Source organism: Scylla paramamosain, chromosome 48, assembly GCF_035594125.1.
Source record: "Scylla paramamosain isolate STU-SP2022 chromosome 48, ASM3559412v1, whole genome shotgun sequence".
In the NCBI taxonomy this organism is placed as follows: Eukaryota; Metazoa; Arthropoda; class Malacostraca; order Decapoda; family Portunidae; genus Scylla; species Scylla paramamosain.
Window position 1 is genome coordinate 6,349,599 of NC_087198.1, and position 12,453 is coordinate 6,362,051.

The window sequence follows — 12,453 nt, forward strand, 5'->3', positions numbered from 1 at the left end:
GTGATGATGATGGTGCTGATGATGATGATGGTGGTGATGAGGATGGTGCTGATGATGATGAAAGGACGGTGATGATAAGGAAGAAAGACTTTAAAGATGTTTATGATGATAATGATAACTATAATTATAGAATAATATAACAAGGAAATCAAGGTGAAAAGTGATGATAATAATAATTATTTTTCTCATAATTATTTTTTTTTGTGGTGAAAACGATGATATATAGGTAATTATAAAAATACCATTACTTCTTCTACTATCATTATTATCATTATTATTATTATTATTATTATTATTATTATTATTATTATTATTATTATTATTATTATTATTATTATTATTATCATCATTATTATTATCATTATTATTATTATTATTAAAAAAAATAATGATAGCGCTCCCTCCTTACCGCTGTTGGGTGGTGTTGAATTGCCTCAAGAAATTCTTTCACGAGGTGATGTGGATTGGATGCCATGGTGGGATGTGGGGCGTGTGTTGCTCTGAGGTAACCTGCCAGTAGACACAGAGACAGATCACACAACATGTACATTCTAGAACACTGGTGTCGCCTGAATCACCTGCACCACAGCCTTGGCCACTCTCAGGTGTCCAAGCTACAACACACCAGTCCTTTCGATTCATGTTTTCTTAAGGTCATGCACCCTCTAGTGACTTCTTTTTTTTTTTTTTAATAAACGTGCTCTCTCTCTCTCTCTCTCTCTCTCTCTCTCTCTCTCTCTCTCTCTCTCTCTCTCTCTCTCTCTCTCTCTCTCTCTCTCTCTCTCTCTCTCTCTCTCTCTCTCTCTCTCTCTCTCTCTCAGATCGATAAAAAAAAGGTCTTTTATGTAGTTGTATGACTCAGAATATGTAACTGAACGTAGTGTCTCTATTTTGAATAAAGAATAGCTACTCATTCATAAATCATTGTTATATACTGTTACGATCGCTACTCACTTACGATCGTACGATCCCGGTTATCTCTCCAAGAAAGTGGACGGAACACTGATCCAGGAAAGTTTTAAAGGTCTGGATTTTTAAAGGCTTCGAGTGCCTACCCGACCTATCGGAAATCGCTAGAGTTACACCCTCTCATTGTACGCTTACCTTAACGCAGCACACCTGGAATCACCTCAAATACCAGATCAGTGTTGGGGGGGTAGGAAATACGATTGTTCTATGTTACAACCACATATATTGATACTAATGATAATTCACAAGCAACATGAGGTAGTACACGTTAATATATGACGTTCTCGTCACTTCACACAGGACCACAACCCATTTACACCTCCACCGCCCACTCCTCCACCACCCACTGAATTATTTCCCTCATCCGCCGGAATTTACTCAGACGCCATCACCGCGTCCCCAAACGATAATTCCCATATTTCCTCTCCTCACACCTCACAAGACGTGACGTCCCTGAGAGACGCCTCCTCTCCGTTCTACCTCACGACCTAAGGCGCTCTGTGTTCCCCTCCTTGGAATGTGTCGTTGCCCGCTCAATCTCCCCTTGTTTCAACACATCTCCACCTCAAAATATTTCCTCCCTTATACATACAAAGATATAGAGAACTTAAATTATGAAGAGAATAATACTACATGATATAAAATGAGTAAATAAGCCTTACACTAACTTATAACCAATATTAAGAATAATGTCCGCAAGGCAGGTAACCGGAACATAGGGGACACTAAGAAAACGTGTTCCTTTTCAAGGTAGACTCGGCCAATAAGATGACAATACATGCTAATTGTAGAAAACAAAATGTCACTCCTGAAATCCAAATAAAAACATACATAATGAAGAAAACAGAAAGAAAAAGGAGCACACTGAAAAACAAAAGAAAGGATATTGAAAATAAAAGCCAACACACACAAATTTACCGCAGGTCCCTTGCTGTGCTCAGAACCCAGCCAGTCCCAACAGGCGGACAACAGACAGGCTGTTCAAAGAGAGGTACCATCTCACCCCTCTGGATCAGGGAAACGGCATTGTAAAAACACCCAAGTGACACACACACACACACACACACACACACACACACACACACACACACACACACACACACACACACACACCTGTCCTTTATAAGTAAACGACAGACCGAGGATGTTCAGTGTCGAAGAGGATGACACTCAACTGTCCCCCTCTTCTACACTGAACATCCTCGGTCTGTCCTTTACTTATAATCTGAACTGGACACTTCACATCTCCTCTCTAGCTAAAACAGCTTCTATGAAGTTAGGTGTTCTGAGATGTCTCCGCCAGTTTTTCTTACCCCTCCAGCTGCTAACTTAATTTTGTTTGTTTTTTTAAAATTTAATTGATTGATTGTTTATTGTCCAGAGTAGCATTTTTTTTTTTTTTACAGAGAAGAAGCATTACATGATTAATGGGGCACTAGCCCGCTGAGCCGAGGCTCCCTAGCAGACAGAGGAGTGATATACATATAAATGCAACTTATATAGAGGGCAGGGCAACAATACAAATCATATAGAACAGTAGAAAAGAAATAATATTATTGCACCATTTTTTAGGAACTAATATCCTTAAGATAAGTTATGTTTGTAACAAGCTACATCATTCATGTGTAAAAAAATACTAAAACTTTATTACAGATCCTAGTTTTGACTTAGACTATTAAATAGGAACTTTTTCATTTTACTTTTGAAAATATTGAAAAACCTTTTTTTTTCTTTTTCTATCGTCAGGCAATACGTTCCATACTTTAGGAGCAACACAGTGTGTGGAAAAATGTATACAGACTAGTTCTTGCCTGTGGGCAAATCATATTATTACGATTTCCTCGGGTACCTTGGCTATGGTGGAATACATTAGACATTATGCTATTTGAATCATTACCATTAACATTATTATATATGGTCAGCGCTATGAAATATTTCTTTAAGAGGTCAAAAGTTAGTATATTTAAGTCCTTAAACAGTAAGTCGGTGGAGTCGTATTTACTTTTAAAGACAATGGTTCTTGCTATTTTCCTTTGTGCTACAAAGACATCATTCACAACTGTAGGCCAAGTACAGCCGCAGATCAATGAACAGTTAATAAGGTATGGATAACATAATTAATGATATAAGCTGCGTAAGGCTTCACTTGTTACATTGTACTTAATTCTGAATAAAATTCCACAAGTTTTTGATAAATTTGAGCACACCGATTGTATATGCTTTTTCCAGTTAAAATTTTCATCAATAATAACTCCTAAGAATTTTGTAGAAGAAACACGATTAAGCTCAGCCTCCATAGGAAACTGTTCCGAAATTACTGACAACAGAGCGTCTTTGAAACAATATGAAGTTAGTTTTATTAATGTTTACTGTTGATTTATTTGCGGTTACCCATTTGAATATGTTATGCAATTCTTGATTTAATTTTATACTCGTATTTAAGTTACACAAATCACTATCTGTTAGAAGAAGGCTTGTATCATCGAGAAATAGAACGTAACTAAGCATATCACTAACATTACATTTATCATTGATGTTTGTCAGAAATAATATAGGACCTAATAATAGAACCTTGTGGCACACCTTAATAATAGTTTTTTTTTTATTTGACATATAATTGTTACAAAATACAGACTGTTTCTTACCTGACAGGTAACTAGCAAACAATTTTAGTGGTAATCCTCTAACTCCAATGTTTTCTAGCTTGTCTAATAATATGTTATGATCAATAGAGTGAAATGCTTTACTCATATCAAGAAAACCCCTACTACATGGTTCTTTCTCTCCATATTCTTGTATATTTCACTTGTAAACTTCAGTATTGCTGTTTCTGTGGATTTATTTTTTGCGGAATCCAAATTGATTGCTTGAAAGCAGGTTGAATGATTCTATTAATGCAGTCAGTCTCTTTGCTATTGCTTTTTCAAGTATTTTGTACAATGTCCTTATCCGTCCATGTATGGAGTATGCTTCACGTGTCTGGGGGGGTTCCACTCATACTGCTCTTCTAGACAGGGTGGAATCAAAAGCTTTTCGTCTCATCAACTCCTCTTCTCTAACTGACTGTCTTCAGCCTCTCTCTCATCTCCGCAATGTTGCATCTCTAGCTGTCTTCTACCGCTATTTTCATGCTAACTGCTCTTCTGATCTTGCTAACTGCATGCCTCCCCTCCTCCCGCAGCCTCGCTGCACAAAACTTTCTTCTTTTTCTCACCCCTATTCTGTCTACCTCTCTAATGCAAGAGTTAACTAGTATTCTCAATCATTCATCCCTTTCTCTGGTAAACTCTGGAACTCCCTGCCTGCTTTTGTATTTCCACCTTCCTATGACTTGAATTCCTTCAAGAGGGAAGTTTCAAGACACTTATCCACCAATTTTATTTACTACCGCTTTGGACCATTTTTGGGAACTGGCATCTCAGTGGGTTTTTTTTTATTTGATTTTTGTTATCCTTGGCCAGTGTCCCTCCTACATAAAAAAAAAAAAAATCAAACACACACACACACACACACACACACACACACACACACACACACAAACACACACCATGTTGTGTAGAGGTTAGCACGCTCGGCTAACAACCAAGAAGGCCCGGGTTCGAATCCCGGGCGCGCCGAGGCAAATGGGCGAACCTCTTAATGTGTAGCCTCTATTCACTTAGCAGCAAGTAGGTATGGGATGTAACCTGAGGGCCTGTAACCTCGCTGTTCTGGTGTGTGGTGTGTCAGTGGTCTCAGTCCTACCCAAAAGATCTGCCACTATGAACTCTGAGCTCCTTCTATAGCGGAATGGCTGGCTGGGTGATCAGCAGACGACCATACGTGAATCACACACACACACATACACACACACACACACACACACACACACACACACACACAAATAAACATGGACAAACGCACACACACATACACAAAGACATGGACACACACACACACACACACATACAGAGGAGGAGGCAGTACACAGGAGGAGGCAGTAGGCACCTGCCGAAACGATAATTACTCCCAGTGAGGTGTGCAGCACTGTTCTGGGTGTGCTGTGAACTTATCACTAAGCCCAGCTGTGACCTCACTGAACGTTTCCCTTTGTGTCTCACAACACAAGGGGGCAGTCACAGCCTGCCCTCTAAAGACAACTCTCTTCCTCCACACAAAACTACAAGCACCTAATAACACACACACCCTTCACTCAAAATTTCAAAATTATCATGGCGACTCTTATACCTGCCTCGGAGTCCTCATCTGAGGAGGTGACCAGAAATGTCCCCAGGTCGGACTGCCCTTTTGACAACGACCTTAAGTGTCTTGACACCCCCCTCTCAACTTTTTCTTCATTAACTTCTGCAACAATCGCGGTCTAAGATCTAATTTTCAATCTGTAGAACACCACCTCTCCTCTTCTAAACCTCATCTTCTTTTCATCACTGGAACTCAGGTGTCTGACACAATTGACAGTGGCCCCTTTTCTGTTCCCTCCTACTTTCTCTATCCTCATTTTCGATCCAAAGCTGGATGTAGCGTTAATGTGCGCAATGACTTAACCTGCTCTTGTGCTCACGCTCTTGAACCTTCCGAGTTTTCCAACACCTGGCTACGACTACAGAGTCACTCTCAAACTAAATTTGTTGATGCTGTATATCTCTGACCTAACTCCTCTGACTATAAGAAATTTTTTGACTGCTTAACTTCCAAAGTGGACCACATTCTGACCCTCATCCCTTTTGCAGAGATCTCCATTCTTGGAGACTTCAATGTTCACCACCAGCTTTGGCTTTCCTCTCCCTTCACTGACCATCCTGGTGAACTAGCCTACAACTTTGCTATCCTCCATGACCTAGAGCAATTGGTGCAACACCCTATTCGTATTCCTGACCGTCTTGGAGATACACCCAACATTCTTGATCTTTTCTTGACCTCTAATCTTTCTGCTTATGCTGTTACCCTCTCTTCTCCATTGGGCTCCTCCAATCACAATTTCATATCTTCTTCTTATCACTCCAATCCCTCCTCAGGATCCCCCTAAGCGGAGGTGCCGCTGGCAATTTGATTCTGTTAGTTGGGGGTATTTTGCTGATTTTCCTTGGAATGACTTCCGTGTCGGAGACCCGTCTTTGTGTGCTGAGCGCATAACAGAGGTGATAGTGTCTGGCATGGAGGCGTACATTCCTCACTCTTTTCCTCGACCTTCCAAACCTTGGTTCACCACAGCTTGTTCTTATGCTATACATGATAGAGAGGTGGTTCACAAAAGGTACTTAAGCCTTTCATCACCAGAATCTCATGCACTTTATATCTCTGCCTGGAACCATGCCAAGTCTGTTCTCCAGCTAACCAAAAACTCCTTCATTAACAGAAGGTGTCAAAATCTTTGAAGATCTAACTCCCCTCGTGACTTCTGGCATGAAGCCAAAAATATCCCTAATAACTTTGCTTGTTCTTCTTTCCCTACTTTATTTCAACCAGATGGCACCACTGCTATCACATCAATCTCTAAAGCTGAACTCTTCTCTCAAACCTTTGCTAAAAACTCTACCTTGGACGATTCTGGACTTGTTCCTTCCTCTCCTCCACCCTCTGACTACTTCGTGCTACCTATTAAAATTCTTTGCAATGATGTTTTCTATACCCTCGCTGGCCTAACCCCTCGGAAGGCTTATGGACATAATGGGGTCCCTCCTATTGTTTTCCGAAACAGTGCATCCGTGCTTGCACCTTGCCTAGTCAAACTCTTTCATCCCTGTCTGTCAACATGTACCTTTCTTTCTTGCTGGAAATTTGCCTACATTCAGCCTGTTTCTAAAAAGGGTGACCGTTCTAATCCCTCAAACTACCGTCCTATTGATATAATTTCCTGTCTATCTAAAGTTTTTTATTCTATCCTCAACAGGAAGATTCTTAAACATCTGTTACTTCACAACCTTCTATCTGATAGCCAGTATGGGTTCCGTCAAGGCCGCTCTACTGATGATCTTCTGGCTTTCCTTACTGAGTCTTTGTCATCATCCTCTTTTACAGATTTTGGTGAAACTTTTGCTGTTGCCTTGGACGTATCAAAAGCTTTTGATAGAGTCTGGCACAATGCTTTGATTTCCAAACTACTCTCCTATGGCTTTTATCGTCTCTGTAACCTCATCCCAAGTTTCCTTTCTATTGCTGCTGTGTAGACGGTCACTTTTCTTCTCCTAAATCTATTAACAGTGGTGTTCCTCAGGGTTCTGTCCTGTCACCCACTCTCTTCTTATTATTTATTAGTGATCTAAACCAAACTTCTTGTCCTATCCACTCCTACGCTGATGATACCACCCTACACTTTTCAACGTCATTTCATAGACGTCCAACCCTTCAGGAAGTAAAAATTTAACTCTGGAAAGCCACAGAACGCCTGACATCTGATCTTTTAAAATTTCTAATAGGGGCTGAGCAAACTTGGTATTGTTCAGTGCCTTAAAAATCAATTCCTCCATCTATCAACTTGACACAACCTTCCAGACAACTATCCCCTCTTCTTCAATGACACTCAACTGTCCCCCGTCTTCTACACTGAACATCCTCGGTCTGTCTTTTATTTATGATCTGAACTGGAAACTTCACATTTCATCTCTAGCTAAAACATCATCTATAAAATTAGGTGTTCTGAGACGTCTCCGCCAGTTTTTCTCCCCCCGCCCCCAAGCTGCTAACTCTGTACAAGGGCCTTATCCGTCCATGTATGGAGTATGCTTCACATGTCTGAGGCAGAGCGTTCCACTCATACTACACTTCTAGACAGGGTGGAATCAAAATTATTTCGTCTCATCAACTCATCTCCTCTAACTGACTGTCTTCAGCCTCTAAAGCCATCCGAGATAAAGTGTTGGAGAGGGCGGCAAGACTGAAGGATATGCAAGAACCATATAAGAAAATATATATCAAGAAGGACTCACACCCTGAAGTAAGGAAAGAATGGCGGCGCTTGAAGACAGCAGAAGAATAAATAAACGAGAAAAATAAACCTTCGAACGCTGGATGCAACATTCGCCTGGATTATAGGGAACGAGTGTTGTACAAAGACGGTGTGGTGATTGACAAATGGCAACCTCATCCTTTCTAAGAAGACCACAGGGAAGTATAAGTATTGTTTCTTGGAACATTAATGGTATAAAAACTAAAATAGAAAAGAAAAATGTTGAGACCTTTCTCAGTAAATATGATATTATTTGTTTAAATGAAATAAGGACGTGCTTGCCGTTGTTCTTTCCAGGATATGCTTCTTATAAAAATTCTGACAAAAAAAACAGTAATCGTGGTGCAACTTGTGTGTTTGTACGACTTTGTTTGAATAAGTATTTATTTGATGTGGATTTTTCTTGTACGGATCAAATATGGTTTAAGCTTAATATTGCACCAGGTATACTTTTTGGTTCTTGTTATGTATCCCCCTCGGACTCTGAGTATTTTGATTATACACAAATATGTAATATACAAGAAAAGGTTAAGCACAATGATTGTAGTAACGGATGTGTGATAATTGGAGACGTGAACGCTCGCTTTGGTTATTCGGTGAGAGAACTGCAGGGCATAGTGGATATGGCGAGAATTTCTTATTCTGTTATTCCTGATTCTGTGCCTACGCCCAACGACAATGCTAAAGCGTTACTTGGCATATGTGCTGAAGAAGAATTACTAGTTATTAACAATTTACAAAATATGAATTCCCATTATTTGAGTAAGAAAACCTATTGTAAAGGAAGTGAATGGATATCTGAATTGGATATTTGTATCGTGTCTAAGGGTTTACTCAGCTTGATTGAATCTTTTGACGTTGTTAGAGACAACTCTTTACCTTCAGATCACGCACCAATTAGTGTTATGATACAAGGAGGAGGCAGTAAACACCTGCCGAAACGATAATTACTCCCAGTGAGGTCTAAAGCACTGTTCAAGGGGTGCTGTGAACTTATCATTAAACCCAGCTGTGACCGCACTGAACGTTTCCCTTTGTGTCTCACAACACAAGGGGGCAGTCACAGCCTGCCATCTAAAGACAACTCTCTTCCTCCACACAAAACTACAAGCACCTAATAACAAACACACCCTTCACTCAAAAATTTTAAAATCATGGCGACTCCTACACCAGCCTCGGAGTCCCCATCTGGGGAGGGGGCCATAAATGTCCCCAGGTCGGACTGCCTTTCTGTCGACGACCCTAAGTGTCTTGACACCCCCCACAACTTTTTCTTCATTAACTTCTGCAACATTCGCGGTCTAAGATCTAATTTTCAATCTGTAGAACACCACCTCTCCTCTTCTAAATCTCATCTTCTTTTCCTCACTAAAACTCAGGTGTCTGAGGCAACTGACAGTAGCCCCTTTTCTGTTCCCTCCTACTTTCTCTATCCTCATTTTCGATCCAAACCTGGATGCTGCGTTTATGTGCGCAATGACTTAACCTGCTCTCATGCCCACGCTCTTGAATCTTCCGAGTTTTCCACCATCTGTAGTCATCCAGAGTCATTCTCATACTAAATTTATCTGTGCTGTATACCTCTCTCCTAACTCCTCTGACTATAAGAAATTCTTTGACTACTTAACTTCCAAAGTGGAGCACATTCTGACCCTCTTCTCTTTTGCAGAGATCTCCATTCTTGGAGACTTCAATGTTCACCACCAGCTTTGGCTTTCCTCTCCCTTCACTGACCATCCTGGTGAACTAGCCTACAACTTTGCTATCCTCCATGACCTAGAGCAATTGGTGCAACACCCTACTCGTATTCCTGACCGTCTTGGAGATACACCCAACATTCTTGACCTTTTTCTGACCTCTAATCCTTCTGCTTATGCTGTCACCCTTTCTTCTCCGTTGGGCTCCTCCGATCACAATCTCATATCTTTATCTTGTCCTATCACTCCAATCCCTCCTCAGGATCCCCCTAAGCGAAGGTGCCTCTGGCGTTTTGCCTCTGCTAGTTGGGGGGACCTGAGGAGGTATTTTGCTGATTTTCCTTGGAATGACTACTGCTTCCGTGTCAGAGACCCGTCTTTGTGTGCTGAGCGCATAACAGAGGTGATAGTGTCTGGCATGGAGGCGTACATTCCTCACTCTTTTTCTCATTCTAAACCTTCTAAACCTTGGTTTAACACAGCTTGTTCTCGTGCTATACATGATAGAGAGGTGGCCCACAAAAGGTACTTAAGCCTTCCATCACCAGAATCTCATGCACTTTATATTTCTGCCCGGAACCATGCCAAGTCTGTTCTCCAACTAGCCAAAAACTCCTTCATTAATAGAAAATGTCAAAGCCTTTCAAGATCTAACTCCCCTCGTGATTTCTGGCATCTAGCCAAAAATACCTCCAATAACTTTGCTTCTTCTTCTTTCCCTCCTCTACTTCAACCAGATGGCACCACTGCTATCACATCTATTTCTAAAGCTGAACTCTTTGCTCAAACCTTTGCTAAAAACTCTACCTTGGACGATTCTGGGCTTGTTCCTCCCTCTCCTCCACCCTCTGACTACTTCATGCCACCAATTAAAATTCTTCGCAATGATGTTTTCCATGCCCTCGCTGGCCTAAACCCTCGGAAAGCTTATGGACCTGATGGGGTCCCTCCTATTGTTCTCCGAAAGTGTGCCTCCGTGCTTGCACCTTGCCTAGTGAAACTCTTTCATCTCTGTCTGTCAACATCTACCTTTCCTTCTTGCTGGAAGTTTGCCTACATTCAACCTGTTCCTAAAAAGGGTGACCGCTCTAATCCCTCAAACTACCGTCCTATTGCCTTAATTTCCTGCTAATCTAAAGTTTTTTAATCTATCCTCAACAGGAAGATTCTTAAACATCTATCACTTGACAACCTTCTATCTGATCGCCAGTATGGGTTCCGTCAAGGCCGCTCTACTGGTGATCTTCTGGCTTTCCTTACTGAGTCTTGGTCATCCTCTTTTAGAAACTTTGGTGAAACTTTTGCTGTTGCCTTGGACATATCAAAAGCCTTTGATAGAGTCTGGCACAAAACTTTGATTTCCAAACTACCCTCCTACGGTTTCTATCCTTCTTTCTGTAACTTCATCTCAAGTTTCCTTTCTGACCGTTCTATTGCTGCTATGGTAGACGGTCACTGTTCTTCTAAATATATTAACAGTGGTGTTCCTCAGGGTTCTGTCCTGTCACCCCTCTCTTCTTATTATTCATTAATGATCTTCTAAACCAAACTTCTTGCCCTATCCACTCCTATGCTGATGATACCACCCTGCACTTTTCCACGTCTTTTCATAGACGTCCAACCCTTCAGGAGGTAAACATATCACGCAGGGAAGCCACAGAACGCCTGACTTCTGATCTTTCTAAAATTTCTGATTGGGGCAGAACAAACTTGGTATTGTTCAATGCCTCAAAAACTCAATTCCTCCATCTATCAACTCGACACAACCTTCCAGACAACTATCCTCTCTTCTTCAATGACACTCAACTGTCCCCCTCTTCTACACTGAACATCCTCGGTTTGTTCTTTACTTATTATCTGAACTGGAAACTTCACATCTCATCTCTAGCTAAAACAGCTTCTATGAAGTTAGGTGTTCTGAGACGTCTCCGCCAGTTTTTCTCACCCCCCCAGCTGCTAACTCTGTACAAGGGCCTTATCCGTCCATGTATGGAGTATGCTTCACATGTCTGGGGGGGTTCCACTCATACTGCTCTTCTAGACAGGGTGGAATCAAAACCTTTCGTCTCATCAACTCCTCTCCTCTAACTGACTGTCTTCAGCCTCTCTCTCACCGCCGCAATGTTGCATATCTAGCTGTCTTCTACCGCTATTTTCATGCCAACTGCTCTTTTGATCTTGCTAACTGCATGCCTCCCCTCCTTCCGCGGCCTCGCTGCACAAGACTTTCTTCTTTCTCTCACCCCTATTCTGTCCACCTCTCTAATGCAAGAGTTAACCAGTATTCTTAATCATTCATCTCTTTCTCTGGTAAACTCTGGAACTCCCTGCCTGCTTCTGTATTTCCACCTTCCTATGACTTGAATTCCTTCAAGAGGGAGGTTTCAAGACACTTATCCACCAATTTTTGACCACTGCTTTGATCCTTTTATGGGACTGGCATTTCAGTGGGCATTTTTTTTATTAGATTTTTGTTGCCCTTGGCCAGTATCCTTCCTACATAAAAAAAAAATAAATAAAACCACCTTCACCTTGTCTCGAAACTCTTAAAATGAGATCATTTGAACTGGGTAAACGCGGTGCAGAGATTAACGTTATTGATATGGTGAAAAATCGCCAGTCAATAAGCAAAAGACCTATACGATATCAGAACATCAACTATGAATTATTTTGTGTCCAAACTCAATGAGATAGATTTACATATACAATGTAGTGACGATATAGATGTAACAGCCTCTACTATAACTGAAACGTTATACGAATGTGGAAGTGCCAGTAGATACCCACGTTGTGCCCGTGTAGAGGAGGTGACTGATGGAAGAGGAAGGTGGGAAAGAATGT

At 41.2% G+C, this 12,453-nt stretch overlaps 1 protein-coding gene across 1 annotated transcript in view; it reads right to left on the reverse strand.

Annotated features, from left to right (window-relative positions):
* The window catches only part of LOC135095243 (serine/threonine-protein phosphatase 6 regulatory ankyrin repeat subunit C-like), a 23,731-nt gene extending 22,269 nt beyond the window's left edge, over positions 1 to 1,462 (reverse strand). Inside the window, exon 1 of the mRNA XM_063996026.1 lies at positions 410 to 1,462. Coding sequence (XP_063852096.1) covers positions 410 to 550 — 141 coding nt within the window. The 5' untranslated portion in view covers positions 551 to 1,462. The remainder of the gene's footprint in view (positions 1 to 409) is intronic.
* Positions 1,463 to 12,453: the final 10,991 nt, after the last annotated feature.